This window comes from Centroberyx gerrardi, chromosome 1, assembly GCF_048128805.1.
Source record: "Centroberyx gerrardi isolate f3 chromosome 1, fCenGer3.hap1.cur.20231027, whole genome shotgun sequence".
NCBI classification, from domain to species: Eukaryota; Metazoa; Chordata; class Actinopteri; order Beryciformes; family Berycidae; genus Centroberyx; species Centroberyx gerrardi.
In genome coordinates this window covers 6,126,355-6,149,059 of record NC_135997.1, presented here as the reverse complement: position 1 = coordinate 6,149,059, position 22,705 = coordinate 6,126,355, and the positions used below count along the sequence as shown (strand labels likewise).

At 40.7% G+C, this 22,705-nt stretch overlaps 1 protein-coding gene across 1 annotated transcript; it reads right to left on the bottom strand.

Moving 5' to 3' along the window:
• Positions 1-24: 24 nt before the first annotated feature.
• On the bottom strand, positions 25-21,876 carry LOC139929528 (paired amphipathic helix protein Sin3a-like). The gene is made up of 21 exons (XM_071922455.2): positions 21,707-21,876; positions 17,461-17,695; positions 16,690-16,884; positions 16,318-16,424; positions 14,501-14,816; positions 13,710-13,961; positions 13,412-13,564; positions 12,998-13,153; positions 12,298-12,384; positions 12,007-12,125; positions 11,563-11,773; positions 11,335-11,451; positions 10,406-10,644; positions 10,055-10,238; positions 9,120-9,705; positions 8,694-8,863; positions 7,782-7,955; positions 7,220-7,312; positions 5,838-5,932; positions 3,273-3,480; positions 25-2,568 (listed from the first exon to the last, which is right to left on the bottom strand). The coding sequence occupies exons 2-21, from the start codon at positions 17,671-17,673 to the stop codon at positions 2,320-2,322; spliced, it is 3,924 nt and encodes a 1,307-aa protein (XP_071778556.1). The 5' UTR covers positions 17,674-17,695; positions 21,707-21,876; the 3' UTR covers positions 25-2,319.
• Positions 21,877-22,705: the final 829 nt, after the last annotated feature.

Here is a 22,705-nt window from a genome sequence, read left to right as displayed (position 1 = left end):
AGGCAACGGTCCACTAAGTTTCAGTCTATTCAAAGGATAGTTTAATGCCAAACACCATACTACACTCATGTACAACATCATAAAAGTCAAGAGAAGACATGGCAAAGAGTAGACACATTAAATGGGGTACAAAGGCTGTCTTTATGTACAATCCAGCTCCCCGGTGCTTCCTGTAGTATTCCATATTAAACACGGTAAATATAAAAATAAAAACCCAAGTTATAAACTGTTCGAAGATTGTCTGTAGCTGGTTACATCACTGACAGTTGCCTTAACGGAGCTCCTTGAATATGTTGACAGATGAAATTTTGTAAGGTAGCTTGTTGCCAAATTGTGCTCCCATGGCAAAATTTTGACCCGGTCACATAGTCCATGTATGACTCTGCTTTGATCCATACGGGCAAATTGTCAGATAAACAATGTCTGTCCAATTTTTTGAAGTCTGTTTTTCTTAAGTCTGGCAATGTTGAGCAAACTGTTGTGTTCTTATGTTAATTTCCATACTTTACCTGTAGGTTTGAACATAATGCCCAGTCACACAATGAACTGAGATTCAAAATGCACAGATGTTAGACAGATATGTAGGTGTGAGCAGAGAAGGAAAGACATAGGATGTAGTGTGAGGTCTTCCTGCGTAATCCGATATCCTCAGACCAGAAACCCAACAAAGACTTTTGGTGTAATCTTACCGTCCGACCGCCTTGCCTACAACATCTACAGAGCCGATTCCAATTTGATCAAATCAACTGCTGAGGGGAAAACAGCAATAATAAATCATCCCTCTTTTAAAGGGAACATAACATTCACATTTGTATTTCAGCAAAAAATACAAACTGATAGCTTTGACATACTGTAGATTATTGCTTGCTTGTTTTCTTGATGCTAAAACTGTACATAAGTTGCATTGCTGACATTCACATATAGGCCTACTATACATCTGTCAGTGTAAAAAAACAAAAACTAACACAAATCAGGTACAGTTTTTATAGGTGATACACCGCGAGACCACCGCCACTACAGTTTTGATATATGGGTTTTCTATGACCAGCCTGTCCTCATACAGATTATAACCATTTGGTAAATGAAAGTTTACATACAAGAAAAAACTGATAGTACTGTTAAAACTTCAGTACTTTGAAAAATGGACATATACTTTCAAAAGCATAAATTGTTGCTTGGCTACATTCAATCATCTTAAAACCACAAGTGACACGGATGCCAAAGACTGAAGGTAGAAAGTAGGCGTAGAAGGGGAGACAGCACTGCCTTGAAACACGTATAAAATGGTCGTTTTCAAGAAAATGGAAAAGTTCTACTAAACAAAGACGTTAAGGACGACACGCTCAACAGACCACAGAGGAAAAAGGGTCTCTAATCAACATCCTTTGGTAAAAACCGTAGTTAAAATGTTTGCATTTTCTTAATATACTTCTCTGCAACCTCTAGCTAAAGATTGATACTACGTTTGTTAATGTACGCTACACATCAATGAACATCTCTGATAAAAAAATCTATATAAACAAGATATTTACAGGAAGTGTTTGGGCAGTCAGAACTTATTGTACTTGATACACTGTAACTGGCATTGTATTGTTGCCAAGCATCTATCCAGCAGTTGCCAGAGATGTTGAATACATAGTGCACTATTGCCTTTATCACCAAAAAAGGAAAACATTCACAGGCTATACAATTTTACAGTTGGAAGCCGAAATAAGCTTCATGTCTTAGTACAAACATTTTCACAGAGATCACGGATCTGTACTAGTTCTTGCTACTCAAAGAGAAAAGCTGAGGTTGTTTTTTTTTTTTTTTTACAAAGTAATGAAGTGGTCCTCAAAAACCAAATTCATTTACTGTCAACTAGGTGAGTGGTAGTCATGAAATGCTTAAATAGGCGTTTTGTTGCAAACTGTGAATTGCTCCAACGAGAAGATGCGACCCTCCTGTGAGACTCTTCATGAGGATGCTCTCTCTGTATATTTATCTCATGTAAAAATCTGCATTGAACATTCTCATCAGATTACTAAGACAGGTGGGTTTTTCCAATATAATGACGGCAATAGCTGTAAAATTAACTATTTCACACACCTCACAGACTTTGCAGTGCAGGCTTGAAAGTTAGCACATAGTTTCTGAATCAGTTCCGCCACATTTGCCAAAAGCGGCAAATTTACACCCCAAGAGTTGGTGGTTCGAGGACTGACAACCACCCAACATTTTGGCAATTGAATCCAGCAACGGCAGGTCTGAAAAATCCACATGTAGACATATTTTTAACTATCACTGGCAGTCTGTGGTGTGAAGACGTTCGCTGCCACACTATTGATCTTTTGAGGAGAGAGACGCTGACTGCAGTGTTCTGTACTTCACCCGGTACTTGTTGATGTTCAGGTAATGGAGGACCTCGGGGTTGAGAGTGGTCGTGCAAGACACCAGGCCCTCTCGTCCCTCTCCCATCAGCCACTTGCGGTTGTCAGCCGCCATGTCGCTGGTCACATGCTCCTTGGCCCAGGAGTCCAGCCAGGAGTGAAAGCGTCGGTGCAGGCGAGTGTTGACCCGCTGGTGGGACTGGAAGAGACACAAACAACAACAACAACACTGGGGTTGAGCTACTGTGATACCAGCTCAAAATCCAAGAAGAGAGTCACAAAATGTTTTATTAATAGTTTCAAGAATGCAACATACATGTAAATAGACCAAATCTGAGTGACTCACAACTTTACAAATTACAAGTTATGCCATTTTAAGATGCGAAATCCTGTGCCGTATATGACACACATATTGTCGGCTTAATCAAGTAGTGACAAGGAGAATTACATGAATAACTAGAAGGAGCGTAATCATCCGCCAACACTGAACAATTCTCCAACTTGCTGTTACCCCCAAAGACATCATTCCTGTCGCTTAAATTTTAAGTTAAATTTATTTCTTGGCCCTGCAAACATACCCTAAGGAATTGGAAACAAGCCTCTATCTCTTAGTTTCATAGTTATGACTAAAAAACGCTAATCATCTTACATTAGTAAGATCACCAAAATCAAATCAGTTTATTGTCCCAAAGCCGATCTGTCCCACACATTTCATGGGTTTTTGAGATATCTTGCTGACAGACAAACTAATAGGCAAAAACATGGTGGAGGTAATAATACTAATACTAGTAATCCTACTACTACTAATACTAGTAATCCTACTACTAGTACTACTACTACTACTACTATTAATGTGAATAGCAGGCTACAGCTACAGACAATATGAAACTGATCTGTGCTTACCTGATGAGCCCGTGTGAGCGCTGTATGCCTGTACATGTAGTCCTCTGATTTGCAGACGTACACCATCTTGTAAGAGTTGAGCTTGAACATGCACTCCATCTTTAGCTCTCCGTTGCCGTCCTGCGACTTGTCAGAGGGGCCCTTGGTCATCCTCTCCTGTTGCAGCTGTTCCCAGCCTCTCTGGCACTTCCTTATCCTCCTCAAATTCCTGATGGCCAGAACAGACAGACTGCCATGAGTACACTGGCTGACCTGAGAGAAATCTTGCCCTTTACCCCACACATCAAAAAAATTGCATCACGTTTACAGGGAAAGTTCGCACAAATTTCTAAATAAAATTGTCAAGTGTTTTATTTTCCCTTCAGCATATTATACAGCACTATTTCATATTTGACAGTATGTATTGTGTAATTTTTTGGTCTAAGTGATGTGGTCAGCCATAATACACACAAATCTTAACAAGCTGATTTGACAGTAATAACAGTATTGTAAAATTTGAGAGGACTGTCCCTTTAAACAAGTGTTTTTAAACCCATGCATAGCAACTCACCGAGTAACAGAATTAGATAGGGAGTCAAATCATTCGTGGGAAATGTGGATCTATAAGAGCAGCAGAGGCAGCAGTAGTAATATTTCTGTACAGTGCACTTCCGTTGCACATCCAGGTAGTGATTCTCTTGTTAAAAATTCTACATAATGCTTGGCAAACAAGATTTTGTTTAATTGGAATTGATCGAGATTTTGTGCAGGCATTAAAAATGCAATTATTCACCCCGCTTGAATGAAAGTTTTAAATGTGTACTTACCACCGAGGGTACAGGTGAGCGAGGACTGAAACCATGAAGCATATTTTTTGCATTCAGGGCTCCACTTAAAAGACATGACAGTGAGGCCAATTTCAAATAAAAATGCGAGAAACAACACTTTTTAATATTGCTGCCAGATGGGATACCAATCCAAAAATATGAGCTGAGAATACTTTGATGCGCACATACTTTCACTGACAATGTACAGAGTGTTATGATCATGCGATGAAGACCCAACATAACTGCAAAAGAAACTGCTGGATTTTCACTGCTGTTGAAGATTTTTGTGGAGAAGGGCCAAGTCTATTGACTTCTTGTGCTGCTGACCTCTCATAGATTTGATATGAGAAAAAAGAACGAGATGTGGGTGAGCCCACTGATAAATCATAGTCATGTACCAGATTTATGCAATGGGTTAAATAAGAGGAAACTGAGAGCAAGAGGCTTTTTTTTCTTGGGTCTTTTGAAAAGTCTATTGAAATGTTTATGGTAATGGACAGCCATCTCAAAAAAAATGTCAACAAGCACCAACAACCAAAGACAGACAGGCTTGATGTGCAACACTCATCTTGGGCTTTAAGACAGAGCGGACCCAACCACCCCTCCATGCATAGCTCTGAGGTGTCAGGAAAGAAATACACCAACATATGAACATACAATTCAGACCATCATTTTATTTACAAGCCCCACTCCTCTGTACAAGTGTTGCAGATAATGTGCTTGACCAGGGTTTTGAAAGACTTATGAGCACTCATCTCGCAAACCTGTGGAAAAACCTCACCCACAACAAAAAGTTGCAACGGGAGTGCACTGTATCCACAGAAAATTATTACACACATAATATTGAGTATATTAAACACTCAAACAAATGGACATTTGAACATTTACAGTTGTAAACAGTGATTAAGTAAGTCACATACAGGACCTCTAATATGAATACAATCACAAACACAAGGCATGATAAGGTAGAAAAAGAAAACCATGACTTTACTGCATTCCTTTACTCTAACAAATTCACTCAGGTCCTACGCAAGAGCCCTAGTCTCTCAATCTCAGGTCAAAGCCACAGTAGAAAAATGACCAGTGACAAAATGACAAAAGGCAGAACCCATTTGTTTTGCTTTCAGTTTATGCATTCAACCACTATTTGTTCTTAAGCTGTACAATGAAAAACATATTTGAAATGCAACACAATGTGAATAATCGAACCCAACGATTCAATAGCTATCTGCTAAGGTGAAAATCAAAAAGCATGATTAAGCCAATACTATTTAAAAAAACTTCATATTCATAAATAAAAGTCCCATTAAAAAGGAACTGAATCAATGCATAAATAAATTCCCCGTTTAAAAAGATGGCCATATAAAGTGCAATCTTCATGTGAGGCAGAGGTCAGAAACCGAAAAAGTCAAGTTCACAGCCAATGCGATTCTTTCCAGACAGGAGGGCAGTCAGGCACCGCAAGCATTTCACCTTAACTTTGGAGTTATTCTGGTAAATTACCTTTCCAAACCCTTGCCAATATTAATTTCTGTCCGTTACTAATAAGGCAGAGCTCTCAGGCCCAAAAGATCTGTGATTAGAGAGGGCCTCCTAAGTCGGGCTTGTGCAAAAGTGCCACTGGTTCTAGCTCTGAAAATGAGCCGTATTTGGCAGCTGGTTTGGCTTGTCAACAGTGGAATGGCTGCTTGGCTGACTAGAGCCTTAGGGCAGATGCTTAAGGTGTGCAGACAAGAGGGACACATGGCTGGGGCCTCACCTGGGGAGGAACACAGGCTTCTGGGCCAGATGCTCACGCAGCTCTGGGGATGCAGAATCTGAGTTCAGGTATCTGCCCACGTAGTCTGACCACCTCTGCGGGGAAAACAAATAAAACAAGTCAACATGTCGTCCCCAACGAATGATGCAGGAACCCTTTGGGAAAATCAGTAACAAGACACATCATCCACCCCCCAAGTTTCATCAAAATCAGACTGGTAGTGTAGTAGTTGTAGCCTTTCAGATTTAGAAATTTTGACCTTTAATTCTAGCGTCTCCATCAGGCCTTTCAGTATAATATGTCTAAATCGGACCAGTGGTGTCTGAGAAATAACATACAAGTTTAAAAAGTGTTTATAGTGGCGCTAATGCAGTTACATGCATAAAAAGAGCAGATTCTGATATACTAACCTGTGTGCACAAGCATTTTGCGTACGGAAATTAGGTCGACACTTGGCAGGAGACTTTTAGCACTTTTGACCCAGTTAATATGCATTTTCAGGAGTGACAATGGTAGGGTGCCAAAATGGAGGTGGAGATTATTGAAATGGATCATTCCCATCGATTTACTAAACCAAAACTCCTCACCCTGAGAAAGCCATGGCCGCTGTATTTTGTTAAAAGCCACAACAGGCAGAGAGGACAAAAAAATAAGAGAAAGGGTGCTCTACTTGAGAGTTGAAAGTTGTTATTAATAATAACAATAATAATATTCATTTGCATTCATATGCATTGACAAAACTCCATCTCCTGGCTTCAGGCTCAACTACAGTGTGGAATCACAGTCTGCTCTCTCACCTGTGCTGTCTGTTGCTATAAGAGCAATGCTACTGCATGTGGGGCTACAGTTGTGCCTCAGGTAATCTAACTGGAAAATTGTGACTGACTAGATTTGCATAAGTGGTCGTACTAAATCAGGCTAAACTGGAGAAAGCTGTGCCTGTTAAGTTTTTTGCGCACAGTAGTAATTAGTGTGACTCTTAGTAAATACGGCCCTTTGATGTTTCATTTTTTTTTGTGTCAATCTGCCTTACTGTGTAGGAGTTAAGACTCTTTCAAAGTCTGAGATTTTGACCTTTAATTATAGCGCACCCATTAGGCCAATCTGTGTAATTTTTTAAAGTGTAAAGAGGCATCATCCCTTCAAGTTCTGTCAAAATCAGACCAGTAGTGTCTGAGATATCATGTTTGATGGACGGATGGACACTATTGAATAAAGAAATATAGGAATGCAATATGTCTTAATGTAATGACATGGCGCAGTTGGTAACATTTACATAATGTCAACTGTCAGAGGATCTTCAACAGCAGAACACTTGAACCATGAAGACAACTTCCTCTGTGGACAATGTGAACCATTCTTTAATACTAAAAGACTCGTACCTCTGCCTCAGCTGGCTCGTCCGAGTTCTCCTCCTCTGTGTCCAGAAGCTCCATGGCCAGACTAACATTTCCTCTGCTCTTCACAAACATCAACTGGACAAAACAGAGGCAATGAGAGGCAGGAGTGTATCACAAATGCATATAAGTGTAGTGTACAAAGTATAAATCGATATATGAGTCTGCAATTAAATTTATTTTCCTTGCACATTTTATTTATTCACTTAATTGTTCAATACTGTTTTTGGTATATTGTGGAGCTGCTATCCTTAAAATAATTACATTAGTGTGGGATTCAATTGAGAGTTTTAGTGTTGGATATTGGCAGAAAATATCAGCTATAAGCAGCTTCAATACAAACATATGTTAACATTGTTATTGGCCTTCAAAAACACATATTGGTTGAATCCTAGTCCAAAGAGGGAACTTCATCAAGAGTAAGTATGGGCGACAAGCTGCAGAGAAGGAGTGGTACAAAGGGGCGGCGTTGTGTGATCACACAAAATCGTACAATATCAATAGGTGAACACTGAAAAATACAATTCCATTGATGCGTGTGGGGTACCTTGAAGCAGTTCTCATCAGACATCAGCTGCTCTGCTTTGCGCTGGTAGGCTCCTTCAGCAGTGGCCCTGGATGCCTGGGTGGAGAGCGTGCCTCCGGTGGCCTTGTTGGCACTTTCACTCAGGTACAAGTCCGTCACACGCACACAGACATCATCGCTCACAATGTGCTGGAGCTGTAAAACAAATGGGTTCAATATGATCAAACACCATCAACGCAGAAGCTACAGACGATAGCAGCATGGCTTGGTGGTGAGGGAGAATGCTCAGTAACTGGAAAGTCCTGAGACAAACAATAGATTTATAAATACTCGGCAACATGGCTTTGATCTCTTTCAAACAGAGAACTACACTTTGGCTACACTAACTGCAGCTAAGACGCATTAACTCTAGATTTGTTTGCAGAGAAAGCTGGATGTCGCCCATATTGACTCATTAGTCCCCCAAGTGCCAAAATACCTACTAAAAACTCTACGACAGTCTGCCAACCAGTAGACCTTTACAGTACTGAGCTGAATGAGTTCAGAACTGAATTTTGACAAAGGCAAGGGAAAATGGATGCCGTGATTAATGAGTGGCTTGCTAATTGTGTAAAGTCTTGAGTATGCTAAATTTTAAAATTACACAAATAATTCATTTAAGCTCCATTATGTTTATTTCCACATTTAAATAAGGTTTTTCAATTTATTATGATTAAACTGTCATGTCGCATGCTGACTTTTTCATGTACTAATATATTTATGTATTTCATAGGTGGCAGACAGTCATTACACCTCTACCTGCTCAAAACATGCCAAAAAGGCGGGACCTTTCTGGTGACATACACACATGCACATGACATCCAGTAGCTGGGTGCTCTAGAGTGTTTTTGTATGATGAATATCAAATCATGTTAAAAGTTTTGATGTACTGACCTGCCGTACAATACTCTGGATGAGCTTATCCATGGTGAAGGCAATGTAGGCATGGATGGTGAACATTTCCCTCAAGGAGTCTTCGTACTGAGCCGGCTCCATGTTTCCGTCCAAAAGGTTGCGCACCATTTCCAGAAAGGCTGAGTAGTAGTCCTCCACATCAACATCCACTGCAAGGAAAAATTGAATAGTAAGCATGATAAATATACAGTGAGAAGGAAATTACTCATCTTAGGCACATAATAAGGTGTACACCAAGGTTGTGTTTTAGGATCAATATCAATGTTGTTGGGGATTTGAGTACATTAATCGAGTACAATTACAGTAAAATTATGAAATCCAAGTAATAAAATATTGTCTAATCTAAACTTGACAGACTGGGTTTACAAAATTCACCAGTTTTATCTTCTAAATTTACAAACTTACTAGGCTCCTTCATCCTCAGTTGGATTGCTGGATTTTCATTCTTCTCCCGTTTGAGCCCCAACACTTCTCGTTCCCACTCTCGCTCGCGGGTGTCCTCCTCAATCTGCCTCTCCGCTTGACCATAAATACGCAGCAACCGCGAGCAGAGGATCTGGTGAAGACGGAGGAAGATATACCAGTAGTTGTTGACGTAGAATAGGTTATAGGCGTCATCTACGCCCCGCAGCTTCTGGGCCCCCGTGTTGCTGAAGAGGAGCTTGGACTTCGATGAGCTGTTGCCTGGCAGGCCGTTGTGCTTCTTGGTGCCATCTTGGTCCATCTCCATGTCCTCTTCCTCCTCCTCCTCTTCCTCTTCTTCCACATCGGAGAGCTCACCCCGCCGTGCAAACAGCATGTCAGGGACGAAGTGGTGGATGATCTGCTTGATCTTGTACTTGTCTTCTTTCTGGATGCCCACCTGTCTCTTGACATGGTGGATGATCAGGGCAGCGGCGTCCTCCAGGATCTGGCTGTCGTCATAGGTCAGGGTCATGTGTGGGCCGCTGGGTGGCGGCGTGGCAGTGTCCTCTGATGCCCGCTCCTGACGCTACAGGACACAAGAAGTAAATTAATCTGAAGCATTAAGCATTTCACATTTTAAGCAAAATATCTTTCTGAAGTTTGAGAGCAACAAAGCACGAAAAGCGACAGGAGCTGCTGATAAAAGCCGCATTTACATCTTTAAAATAAATGTAACTATGTTGCAGCATGCCGTTAATCCTTGCAAAAGCACCATCAATCAGAATTAACCAAAAAAGATCTCAAATGTTTTGTCTTTTGGTGTTGGTGCAACCATTTTTAGGGTTTAGATTACATACTGAGCCTTTACATCGTCCTTATTTTGATATACTGTATATCAATGTCCAAATTAATGTCTACAGAATGCGTTTCCTTACCTCATCATACAGCATCTCAATTTCATTGAGCAAGGTCTTTGAGCGAAACACTTTGGTGTCATTCTGCTTGAAGTTGATGCCTTGGTGGTCGAGCGACTTCAGGTAATACTTCTCATTCTGCTCCCGCCAGATTTTGTTGAAGCCTCTCTGGGCTTCTCTCCACTCGTCCTCTTTCATTTTTAATCTGAAAACGGTGACAAAAAAAGTGCAGCACAATCTTTAGTGGCACTAAATGAAACAACAAAATGTACTAATTCTCAAACCCCAAACTACAGAATCAACAGCAAGATAAGCCAAGACCGTGACCTGTGACAAGTAAGCAAGTAAGAAATCCTAACTATCCTGACTAACCTCTTGAGCACTATGGGGACGGACACAGCCGGGTTCCTCTTGAGCCCGTCGATGATGTCCTGGGCCTTGTCCCCGTATATCCTCTGGATGGCCTTGCGGTGAATGACCTCGGAGCAGCCGCCCATCGTGTTGTCCAGCCTGAAGCGCAACTGCTCCTCGGCAGACATGCGAGAAAGCCTCCGCTGCACCGTCTCCAGGGCTCGTATTGTGGCCAGGTTGGTTTCCAGGACAACATCCAGCTGAAGGGAATGAAATCACAACAGAGTTATCGTTTCCCTGAAATCAGTTCTGTCAAATTGGGATGTCATTGGTTATAAGATAATTGATAATTAACTTAATAATTTTAAGTTTGTGCCAATTGTCTATGTTGCCCCTCTCCTTTACATTATTCCTGCTAGTCTCTGCACACAGTCAACATAGTTGGAGATATCAGCCATTTGCTGCCATTCATTCTTGTACAACTATGAAAAACAACTTCCACAGCGTTGAAAATTGCCTATTTAATTGTAAACATGAAACTGTCATTTGGTTTTGTCAAACTTTCTGTTTTATCATCACTACATTGTGCCCGAGTTGAGCGTTTTCAAAATCAATGGCTGCATTATGTTACACTCTGCTTAACGTCGATCACCTGACACCCACAGGGAGAAACGGACGTCTCTGCCAGGAAATAATCCCTCAAAACATCGCTTTACAAACTTTATTGTCGCTTTACAAACTACTATTTTGGGTGTCTTTGTTAGCTGGGACGGCAGTTAATTTACAGCAAGGTTTGACACCATAACGTTCGTATTTTGAAAACGATGAAGAAAGAATAAATGCTAAAAAACAGAATTTATATACAGCTTGTATTGCAAAATGATTGGGGCAAATGTATACTATCAAGGCATGTTCTCATAACCATAAATAAACAGTATAGTATTTCTCACCTCAAAGCGCTCATCCTCACATCTGTAAATGTGCTCCTCATACTGAGTCTTCTTGGAGCTGACGAATGTAGAATCCTCCGACCACGATGGAAATGACACCCAAGTGTCATTCAGAACCTGCAACAGTCCATGATCTTGTTAGAAAGTTACCTTTCTTTAACTGAAAAATAGGTTATTTAACATTATGATAGGAAGACCTTTCAAAGGCAGAAAGAAGTGGTGACTCACCTCTTTGCACAGCGGGGTTCTCCCTGTGCACTTGGGCTGCTGGTAGCTCTTGGGCAGTGCTCTGTAGCTGGACCCCAGCCTCTTGCAGGAAGCGTAGTCGATCTCCATGGCGATGCCCTCTGTGGCGCGCTCCTTGGGGAAACTTTCCACGTGGCTGGACTCTCGGTAGCCCAGGAAGTTCTTGAACCATGTAAAGAGCTCTGGGAATTTTCTGTGAATCATATCAAAATGTATGCAAAATACACAGTTAAACTGCTACTAGGGCTCAGTGCTTGACAGATATTTTGAACAAAAACACTGTTGGCCGATATTTGCCACATTGCAATATCGGCGCTGGCTCATATCCACAGACATTGGTGACTTTTGATCATAAATCGATTAAATAAGTATCAACGGTGATGTTTTCTGATGTAGAAAAAGATGTGTCTACAAGTGTGAGCTCACCCAAGGAACGGGATGACCAACTGCACCAGTTCAGCACGCGAAATGACTTCCTGGTTGAAGATGAGCAGACACCGTAAGAAGTTGTCATACGCCTCGGAGCTCCGGAGGGCTTTCTTCACCTGTTACAAAAGGTTTCAATAATGACAACAGAAAGTTATGGTCTGGTAGTTTCCATTCCGTATGATTCGTCTCTAGATGATTTTATCATCATAACACTACATCGTTCTTACAACCATCAATCTTCCTTTTATTATTACAATACTAAAACTAAACAATAATAATAGTACTGACCTTTTCAAAGAACAAAGTTTCAGTGCCAGTGCTGTGTTTGCCGACGTCAGCCATGGCATGATCCTTCCCCAACATCTTGGGTTTCTTCTGCAAGGGTGAAAAAGGACAAAAAATGCCTGTGTTTATTGTTTGTGTTAAATAATTTTTTTATATAAATGACCCAGCAAAAGGCTGGGTCAAAAGGCTGGGACCCAGCAGTAGGCTCTTGCATTTTTTAAATATTAGTTAGAAATCAGAAAAAAAAAAAAAAAAATGTATTCCTATATGTTGAAAATGAAAAAAGTTCTAATATGAGAAAATATTTTAACATTCAGAAGTTTGGGTAGCGTAACATAAGTGTCATATCAAGACATTTCATTGGTGTATTGTAGCCTCCTTCCTATTTTGATTTTCTAAGCTTTGCAGGTTATCATTGTTCCTTGTGTGTACAAAATGCTTCATGACCCCAAAGTATTGACTGAAATGTATTGGTTTTTGAAATGTGTGGTGTTTTAGAGATAAGATGTTTTTGCAGCACACAATTTGGAGCTGGAAATGGAAAATGTTTATACACATCCCAAGTGAGAAGTCCAAGCAGAAACCTTATAGTACTCAGTATAAAATAAATTTTGACTTTTGTCAGGTTTAATAAGGCAGACAGAAACCCAGTACACAAGCAGCTGTAGGCATCCTGACAGTCAGCATGAAGAGCGGTTTATACCTTGACAGGCGGTGTGGCTCCCACTCCAGAGGGTCTCCTGATTGGCAGCCCATTCTGGTTCAGCCTCTGCTTGTTGTTCAGCAAGGGTCTCTTCACTGTGCCGCCGTGATCGTTACGCACCGACTCTGCCCTGTCTGCCGTAGTCTTGGTCAGCAGCTGAGAACAGTGTTACACACCATCATTTCAACAGTTAGATAAGATGAAACTTGAATGATCCCTACAGGGAAATTAGGCTGTTGCAGCGGCAAATAGAATAGATACAAGAATATAGAAAATGTGGGAAATATAATACACATGTGGCAATAACGTCAAACCGACGCAATCACAACACCAACCACAATCATTTAATAAAGAGGCGATTTAGTCTGTGTTGAAATGGGTCATGTCTCAGGGGTGTGTTGACTGGACACTCACCACTGAGCTGTTGGCATCTGGCAGGAACTGTCCAAACTCTGACAGCAGGTCTTCCTGGTTCTTGAAGAGCCGTGCCACCTGAGCGTAGACCTCCTGCTCTGTCAGGGCCGGGGTGTAGTTGCCCCCTGCCTCTTTAGCATTTCGCTGCTCCTTCTAGAAAGATGACGGTAAGAAAGAGGTGGTGAAACTAATGCTTTGTGCATCCTGCTTCCTCGTCTGCACCAGTTAGAAAAAGATATCATCATGGTGGGTACTTGTCAACCCCTGAATACATTTTTATTGGTGTGTGTTCCCTTACCTGGTAGGTGTGCAGGATCTCCAAGAAGGCTTTGTAGATGTCCGGCTGGCCCTGGAAGCGGTTCTTGATCTTGTTGACGTAGTTTATTGCGTGGTTAAACTCCACAGGCTGGTTGTTCTGGAGCGGCGGCCCACCAGAGGGCGTGCTGCTCACTGGAGTGTGGGACTGGACCGAAGGGGAGCGGGGTGAGGCGTACGACGGGATTGACGGGTTGGGCTGGCTGGTGGGGGTCAGGGCTGGAGACTGCATTGGCTGTTGGGAACAAAAGAGAGTGCAGAGCCATAAATTCTGGTGCACAGGTGACGACTGGACTGAATGCTTAAATTAGTCTATTAGAGATTCAATTTGTTCTGTAATACATAAAGAATATCTAAAAAAAATCTAAAAATTAAGGCTACTTCAAGAATTTGCTCAATGAAGAATTCTATTGACACTAACAGTCCAAAACTATGCGCAAGTGTTTCTGTAATAGTAATAACAATAATAATAACATAATAACAATAATAATAACAACAATAAACTTTATCTATATAGCACTTTTGAAAACCGAGTTACAAAGTGCTTTATAACAAGTCAATAAAACAAGATAAAGGACTTAAAAATAGAAAATAACACCATCTAAAAGAAGGATCACAATGAAATGGAACACAATAAATAATAAAAAGAAATAACAAAAATTAAAATTAAAATAAGTTAAACACTAAGAAAAAACCTTTACATAAAATATTCTATAGTAAGCAGGCCCAATACATTTTCTTGCACAGTAGTCACACTAACAGACCAGCTCCTACCTTGCTGGTTTTAGCTGGTGTAGGCTGGGTGGGCATGGGTGGGGCGGTGGTGGTGTGCGGGCCGGCCTGCGGCAGACTCTGGTGCTGGTGGTGGCTGGCAGGCTGGCTGGACGCTCCGCTCACGGGGATGTTCTGGACAGAGATGCCGTGAGGCGTGATGTAGTGAATCTGACCCGGCGTGGTCACGTTCACCAGATCGTTGGTCTGCACCTCGATCTTGTAGCCTGGTGGCAGGAAAGTGTTGAACCCCATAATGAGGTCTGGATGGCCCTTGAAGAGCTGGGACACACGGCTGATCACTCCTGGGGTGTCTATGCTGTGGTGAGAGAGTCACTGAGTCAGTATCAGATTCATCGTCAACCGGTTGGTCCATGTTCTAAAGCAAGGCTCGAAACTAAGGACCTCCCACCGTCCCGGGGCCATAAAAAAAATTATTTGGGACGCTCAGAATTGTCATTCGGGACTGGTTCAGGACAGTTGGATTTTTTATTTTCATTAATTTATAATTTTTTTGCTCTTGGTGGTGAACCTGTGGTCTGCTATTGTTAAGACAACTAACAATGTATCATAAATGCTGAGTGACACTAGGGTTGTCGCAGTGGGCGGTGTTATCCCACACCGGGAACACCATTATTTTGTAATTAATAAAATAAAAGCACATATTCAGAGCTTCCATGTTGAAGTTATGCTACTAAATGATAAACAGACATAGTAACAACATACTGATCACTAATATGACGGTGGTTGTTGGCGGGGGGTTCATTTCAATAGGATTAATTGTCCTTACCTACAGTGACAGCAATGTCCAGTAGAATCCAATAGTAACCATGGGCAACATGCCAGTCTTTGCACTTCACTCATGTTAACTCTCTGAGTGTTAGGCAGTTTGACACATCTCCAATTAAAAAGTGTTACTGTTTACAAATACCGTTACAAACACATGAGTTTGGCGCAAATTGTAGAATTTTAAGTTTCACTTTTGTTTTTGTGACTGACTTTGATGGCGCTTAGACCCTCTAGTGACAAAAGGCGGTATAACCAGTATGACCAGGGTTGAGGAGGGAAGCACCACCTGTGTAAAAAATGGCACCAGCGTGACCCTAACCCTAACCCTTTTGCGCCGCATTTTTATGCCTGCCTAATATAATATAATGATAATGTAATGTATAAGGATAATGTAAAATATAATATATATTTTGGGACGGTCAATGTGCACTTTGGGACGGTTAAAAATAGGTCCCGGGACGGTGGTGAAAAAAGTTAGTTTCGAGCACCGCTAAAGCAAACACTAACATGGTAAATTTCAAAGCAGAAAAAAGTAGAAAGAAGTGCGTACACATCCAAAAAACTTACAACAACAACAACAGGTACTGGATCAAGAGATCAAGAGAAAGAGGTAAAATCTGCACACTGAACTGAAAGCTCCCAATAATTTTAATATCAAGGCAACGTGTTGATCTCACATAGATCTTTGTCAGGCACAAGTAACACAGGCAAATGAGTATTACATATACTAAACAATTACATATACCAAACAATTATATATACAAAACAATAATAGATAATGAGCCTACGTCAGTATTAAGGGATAGTACATCATGAAAATAGAGTGCCCAATTTTGATGATATACTATCCCTGAATACTGATGTAGGCTCATTAACTATTACTGGAATACATTTCAAAGCAGCCAGCAGATATTGTTCTGCTATAAGTTACATGTGGTGAAAAACTAGACCACACAACTTGACACACATAAACTCTATGTTTGATTTTCTCCAGATGTTGAGGAAAAAAGGGCAGTAAAATTAGAACTGACCTCTGCGACTTGAACTCTTTCATGATGTCAAGGAAGTCATTATAAACTTGAGGCTGGTTCCCAAACTGCAGCTTCACTTGATCCAGATAGGACAAGGCATCTTCAACCTACAAAATAAAGTCACTCAGTGAGAAAACATTTTTGCCCCATTTCTAGGTGAGAATTAGACAGTCTGTATCCATTGAAAGTAGCATCAGACATAAACTTGGCATAGTCTAGAATTTGGAAAATTCTAGACTATGCCAAGTAGTTGCAAGTTAATAGTTGCAAGTTCAAATTCAGATTTGGGCATTTTTTTATATATCAACCCACTTGGCTGGTATTAAATTTGCTTTTGTGTATATATGTTTATATATGTTAATGGAGAGGCACCTTCAGTCGCTGAAACTGCTGCTGTCCTTGGGTTGAAGTCATGGGGGTGGGTGGATGAACGTGACTTTGGACCACTGCAGGCCCCTGGGGCTGGACTGCTGGGCTGTGTGAGTGGGGCCCGACATGAGGCGCAGAGCTATTATTATGTCCATGTACGTGTCCGTGTCCACTGGAGCTCTGAGGCATTGTGGGTACCTTTTAGGAGGAAACATAGTGGCATTTAAGATCTAAAAACATAAAGGATAACCGCTCCTCAGAATGGCTACAAATGGCATTTCCAAATTAGCAATAAATGAAGCAGTCTTTTTTTTCATAGTCTTAAAATCAATAGTCAAGCACAATTTCTGAAATTAACTCATGGGCATGGCTCACCTGCCAAGGGATGGTAAACTAAAAAAATAAATTGTCAAAAATATGTTTTACTGGCCAAAATAATTAATATACAATTTTCATAGAAATATGTCACCCTATCCAATTACAATGCAATTTTGTGTATGGAATCAGGTCCTGTCTGTGTAGATTTTGAGTTTTAATTTTAAACTTGCTCACTCACTTATACAATGGATCTTTTTTTGTCTTCGTCTCCCTTTTTTTTCCTTTTGATGGCCTCCATCTTGCTCGCCAGATGGGAATAACATTAACTTTAAGCTAACATTAGGTATAGACGCTACCGTTTTGTGTCGAGCCAGCTTAGCAGGAAGCCAATCAAACGTGCAGCGCCATTGTTTTACTCTGATTTGATGTAAGCCAACTACATTCATCACAGCGTACCTGGTAGCCCTGTGGGATGGAGTACTGGATGCCGGTGGAGGGCTGCATGTTGTCTGCGACCGCCTCTATCACGGTAGGGGCCGGGGCCGGGGCCGGGGCCGGGGCGAGGACACGGTGCTGGAAGCTCTCTGCAGTACCTGGAACTGGGAGACGACGTGATTGCTGCTGCTGGGATGCAAATATTGGTTCCTGGTCCTCCACACGCCTCTTCATTGTATACTCATACTCAACAGGGCTAGAGAGGACAAGCACAGTTGGACAATTAACAGGGTCCCAAAGTAATGCTGGACTTTATTTAATCGTGAATCCTAACAAACATAAATAGTTTCAAGCATTTTTCAAGAGTCAACAGACAGTTTACTCTCCAAAATGTTTCTTTTGGACTAAGAGAGGGACAGAATTAGGTTAGGACCACAGAACTTGAATTGGACTATAAAAGAGAGAAGAGAGTGCTACATTTGGCTATATAATCAAAAGTCAAAATCTTCAGTAGAAGGTGCTCTTTGGTGTGCATCAAAGAAGGAAAACAAAATCCAAAGCTTAAAAAGCCTTTATTCAATTGTTGAAAAATTGAATTGTTTGAAGCTTTGTGCTCCGTGTGGAAGGCAAATGTCGAAAGGTGGTGGAGAATTACAAGGTTTTAACCTGTTCTTTTAAAAAGCCAATGGAATAAAATTCAGTCCCAAGTTATTTTCTTTATGTATGTTTAATTGCTGCCGTCTTGGCCAAGCCTCTCTTGCAAAAGAGATTTTAAATCTCAATGAGACTTTACTTGGTTAAATAATGGTTACGTTATAATTTTTTGTATTAATATAGCACCAGAGAAATTATTTTTACTGTCACTCAGCTTTCCTTGTAATTGCCAATGCAACAATATTCTGTACATTTATGTGCTTGGCTACAGGTTACATGGTAGACACAACCCACTCCAACCCTGACAACAAACTGCTTCAAGAAGCTAATTCCACAATCCAAGAGAATTGGATGAAATTATATTTTATAAGAAAATACAAAGCAAAATGCAAACTCAAACACAGCCAACGATGGCCATGTTATCTTATTACTATGACTGTGTTGCTTCATTTGTCAGATCTTGTGTAGCTAGACTCTTTTCCACATTTTTTGCCTCAATTTATCCCTGTGTTATCTAAGAAAGAGCTAACCAAGAACCAAATGCCACAGCCAACTGAGGAAGCAACAACACCCACTGAGACTCAATGTGCAGACCTATAAATGTAACCATGACAAAGCTAGTGTTGTAAAATATGTTCCAGCGGGAAATATAAGATGGCCTATCAAAAATGATTAATAATAATAATAATAATAATAATAATAATAATAATAATAATAAACTTTATTTAGGCTATATAGCACACAACCCAAAGTTACAAAGTGCTTAAAGAAGAACATCAAACTGACGATATTGTTTATGGGTTTTCCCAAATCCAAATTAAATGAAAAATAAAAAATAAAAACAGAGATGCATAGCTTGTTTCATGTTCCACAGCATGAGGATTTCCCTTCCAAAGCCATCAATGTTCCCCACAGAAATCTATGGCTCCCTCTTGTGGTACTTTAAAAATATCACTTAATCTGCTAAATAATGCTCAAGGCAAGACAGACGACACATTTCAAGTCAAATTCATTTCCACACCACCACTGATAAATTGCGAAAATCAATAAGCCTGATCGTCATGATTACTCCATGAATAACTATGGACAAACAGGGATCTCTGATGACAGATTTGAGTGAAGAGTAAAAAGAATGATGACTTTTGCTATTTTTGCCCTTATTTGTGACTCTTTTTAACATTTAACATTTGATATTTTTCTTTTTCTTATGCCTACTACTTAGTTGTTGCTTGCCCTGTCCTAAGAATTTAATTGTTCAGAATGACCTTGTGTTATACTGTGCATTTGATAAATAAAACACTTTGACTTTGAATTATGTAGATTTAGTCTGAATACTTTACAAGCAACTGCAACAGACAAAAGCCTGTGAGCATAGTTTTAATAAAACCAATGTTTTTATCAGCTTCAGCAGACATTATGTTTACAAGGCAATGTATACCCACATGACAACTAGCAATACCACAGCAAACTGTACAGTAACACAATGTTTGTGATGACCACTGATATCATAATAAATAAAGTATATAAACTCTGACCTCCAGTTGATAATCATCGTAAGACAAACAACCACGTAAACAAATATCAATGGGAATGTTACAGTAGTTGGCCAGACCCCTTAACACACCAATGCAAATTAGTGAGTTAATGACCTCAGTTAAAATTCTTATATTTGCCTTTAATGTATAGGCAAGACAGTATTTGGGATTTTAAGTGTTACTGTCTAAATTAAATAATGTACTGTATAAAAACCAGCCATTACACCATAATTTACTGGCAGCCTGCTGTCTTGGACCAAGCCAGCTGTGTCGGACTCTTGTGTTAATACATTACTTCTGATTGGTGGAGCTGCCTACAGGCTCTTTTGACTCTTGTACCCCTAATGCCAACAAATGTGGCAGGAACACGCTACAGTAGAATGAATCCAAGAACAAAGAAGTGATTAAAACTGACTTTGTGTACAAACCAAGCCCGAATCTACAGTATTTCTTATGTAGAATTAGTGTGCAGGGCAGAGAAGCGTGTCTATGGCGGTTGGTTAGGGACTGTCAACTAAGTAACATGCATAGATGTACAAGATTCAGTTGTACGTTAACTGTACACTCAGACTCAGAATGTTTTAATGAAGAAAATGTGAAGTATAACACATACAAGTGACTGACTGGATCAGCCCATTTGTTTCCCTGCCGTCTGATCTTGCTATTAGTTATTGCTGTAACGATTTGTTATCGTTATTTTTTATTTATTTACAATTCTATATGATTTGGTTTCGCTGAAGGAACAGGGTCCAGACATCACAACTCTCCGCTACTTTTCGGTTTGTTCATTGAAAAAAAAAAAAAAAAACGTACATTTTTCGGAAAAAAAGTAACTTATTGACGTTCCCTAACCAACCGTCATATAATTTGCTCAGCGGAGACATTGTGCTTCGCTGCCCTGCACCACCAATTTCGGAAAACATAGAGGCTGAATATGCGCTCTTGGGTCGCTGAAATCGTAAAATCCGAATGTCTGTCGAATATCAAACCGCCAAACTGTTTTTACCGAAATGCGAAATAAATACGACAGACAGTAATATCTAGCTGACTGACGCTAAAAAAAGGCTAACATTAGCTAGCTGCCAGCCAACACTGAAACGTTTACAGGCAAACAGGCAGTGTCTCGTTGTAGCCCAGCCTCATCCCCTCCCCCTCTCTTCTAAACACCGAGCTTAACGCCATCCGTTTTCAGTGAGCTAACTGCTCGGTTGTCCGACAGCTGACGTTGGCTTTCGTCCGCGCCCGAAGTTATGTGGCAAGCAAGCTAAGCTACAAGCAGACTAGAGGCTAAACAAAAAACCCGTCAGCGTGTCGTGTGTCACCATCGGGTCATCGCTAACCTTAATCAACGGAACTCTTACTGATTATTAGAAAGATCCAAATGAGCTGGACACTGCTGGCACTGGTATTACAAGGGAGGCGTCGAAAAGAAAACAGCCATACTTTCACACAGCTGGCTAAGCGTTAAGACAGTCTCTGCTCAGTTTGGAAGATGTAGTTAATTAACGTTACATGTTGAGTGGTTACTGCTATGGCATGGAGACTGAGGTGAAGAACGCTAGCTAACGCTAGCTACCACATAACGTCGCGTTAAACATCGTTGTAACTGTGAGTAGTGCGATAGAAAAAAGACTCCTGTCAGCCTGCTGCCAAGCAAACAAACAGCTATGCTAACACTAACATTTATCGCGCAACAACTCAGCGACACGTAATAAAATTAAACTCAACTAACAGCAAAAATGAATAATGTCAGGTCAGTCTCTGCTTAGCGTTAGCCTCTTGGCTAGCTAATCATGGTCGCCGCTGTTAGCTGGCTAGCCTCACTTGGAAATGCTAGCTTGACTAACTTACTGACGTTGCAAGCTAACGTAGCCACTACTCATATTTCATAAGTTATTTGCTGGAGGACGAAAACACACGAAAATGTTAAGCCGTCGCAGAAACGTGGCCAATGTTAGCCCGCCAGTTGTCTGTTCGGCAAGGTTATGTAGCTAACTAAATGCTATCTTAGCACAACAACCAACCCCCATCATTACTGGCTAGGTAATGTTAACGCTAGCTAACACTAGTTAACTTACCTCGCAAGACTGCGACCAGCAACAACTTGACACACCAAAGTGATGGAGCCAAGACCAATAAACTGTCGCTCTTACATTCACTTGACTGTATCAAAATATGAAGTTCGGTAAAGTAGTCTCAAATGGAAATGTCAAAAATGAATTGCCCGTACTGGCTAAGTCGCTAACAACAATCTATGAAGCGGTGTTCCTTGAACATAGAGGCGTGGTTCTGATGAAGGCGGGCTAGTCTCCTCCCAAGCTGAATTACGATTGGTCAGTCATCTAGAATGAAAACAAATACGATATAGAGGTCTTTGGTCAGTTTATGGTCTCACCAAGTACAGAATTTGTCTGCACTCTGCACCACAGCTTACATGTTGCTCTTTTGGCACATTTTCGGGTGGATTATTGTCATTTCACATAGAATTTTTTTTTTTTTTTTACAAGTCCCTCAAAGACGATTTTTTAAAAATGTTTTATTAATAAGTAAAACAACATGCTGGCTCTCATCCTAAATAGCATAACAGATAACTACATCAGATCCTGTGAATTGATAAATGTCAATACTAGATTTATCCAGTGGCTGCTGTGAATAGGGCAACTGACAACTATGGAAAGACCATGTGACAGCTTGTAAAGACAACTGACATGAAGGAATTAGACCCCACCAGGGCTGTCAGGGGCTAGAAATCCATGGCAGCCATATTCAAGGCTGGCTCAGCATGTTGGTTACACTCTCAAAAGCTGTGAAAAGCCATAAATAAAGAATACCCCTTGTGTCTGCAAGAGCGGGTGGAAGATGTCTCACAGGGCAGAAATAAAGCTTGACCGCTCGATTGAAGCAAGTGACTTGGGGAGAGTGCAGGTCCAGAAATAGGAGAACTTGCCCATTGGACAAGTGAGATTTTCAGACCATAAACCACTTAGAAATTCCATGAATCAACATTTAGTCAAGGTGTTACAGAGGCAACAGTGAGTTTGAGCCAGTTGCCTGCATGTTGTCTCTGCAGTTCCCAT

Bases quoted from the DNA above. Each gene is read 5' to 3' on its own strand.
- LOC139929528 (XM_071922455.2), bottom strand. From the start codon at position 17,673: ATGAAGAGGCGTGTGGAGGACCAGGAACCAATATTTGCATCCCAGCAG. The intron at 13,154-13,411 runs GTGAGTGTCCAG...CACTGTTCTCAG, and splicing joins CAGATGCCAACAGCTCAGTG to CTGCTGACCAAGACTACGGC. The intron at 8,864-9,119 runs GTAAGTTTGTAA...TTTTCCTTGCAG, and splicing joins ACTGAGGATGAAGGAGCCTA to TGGATGTTGATGTGGAGGAC.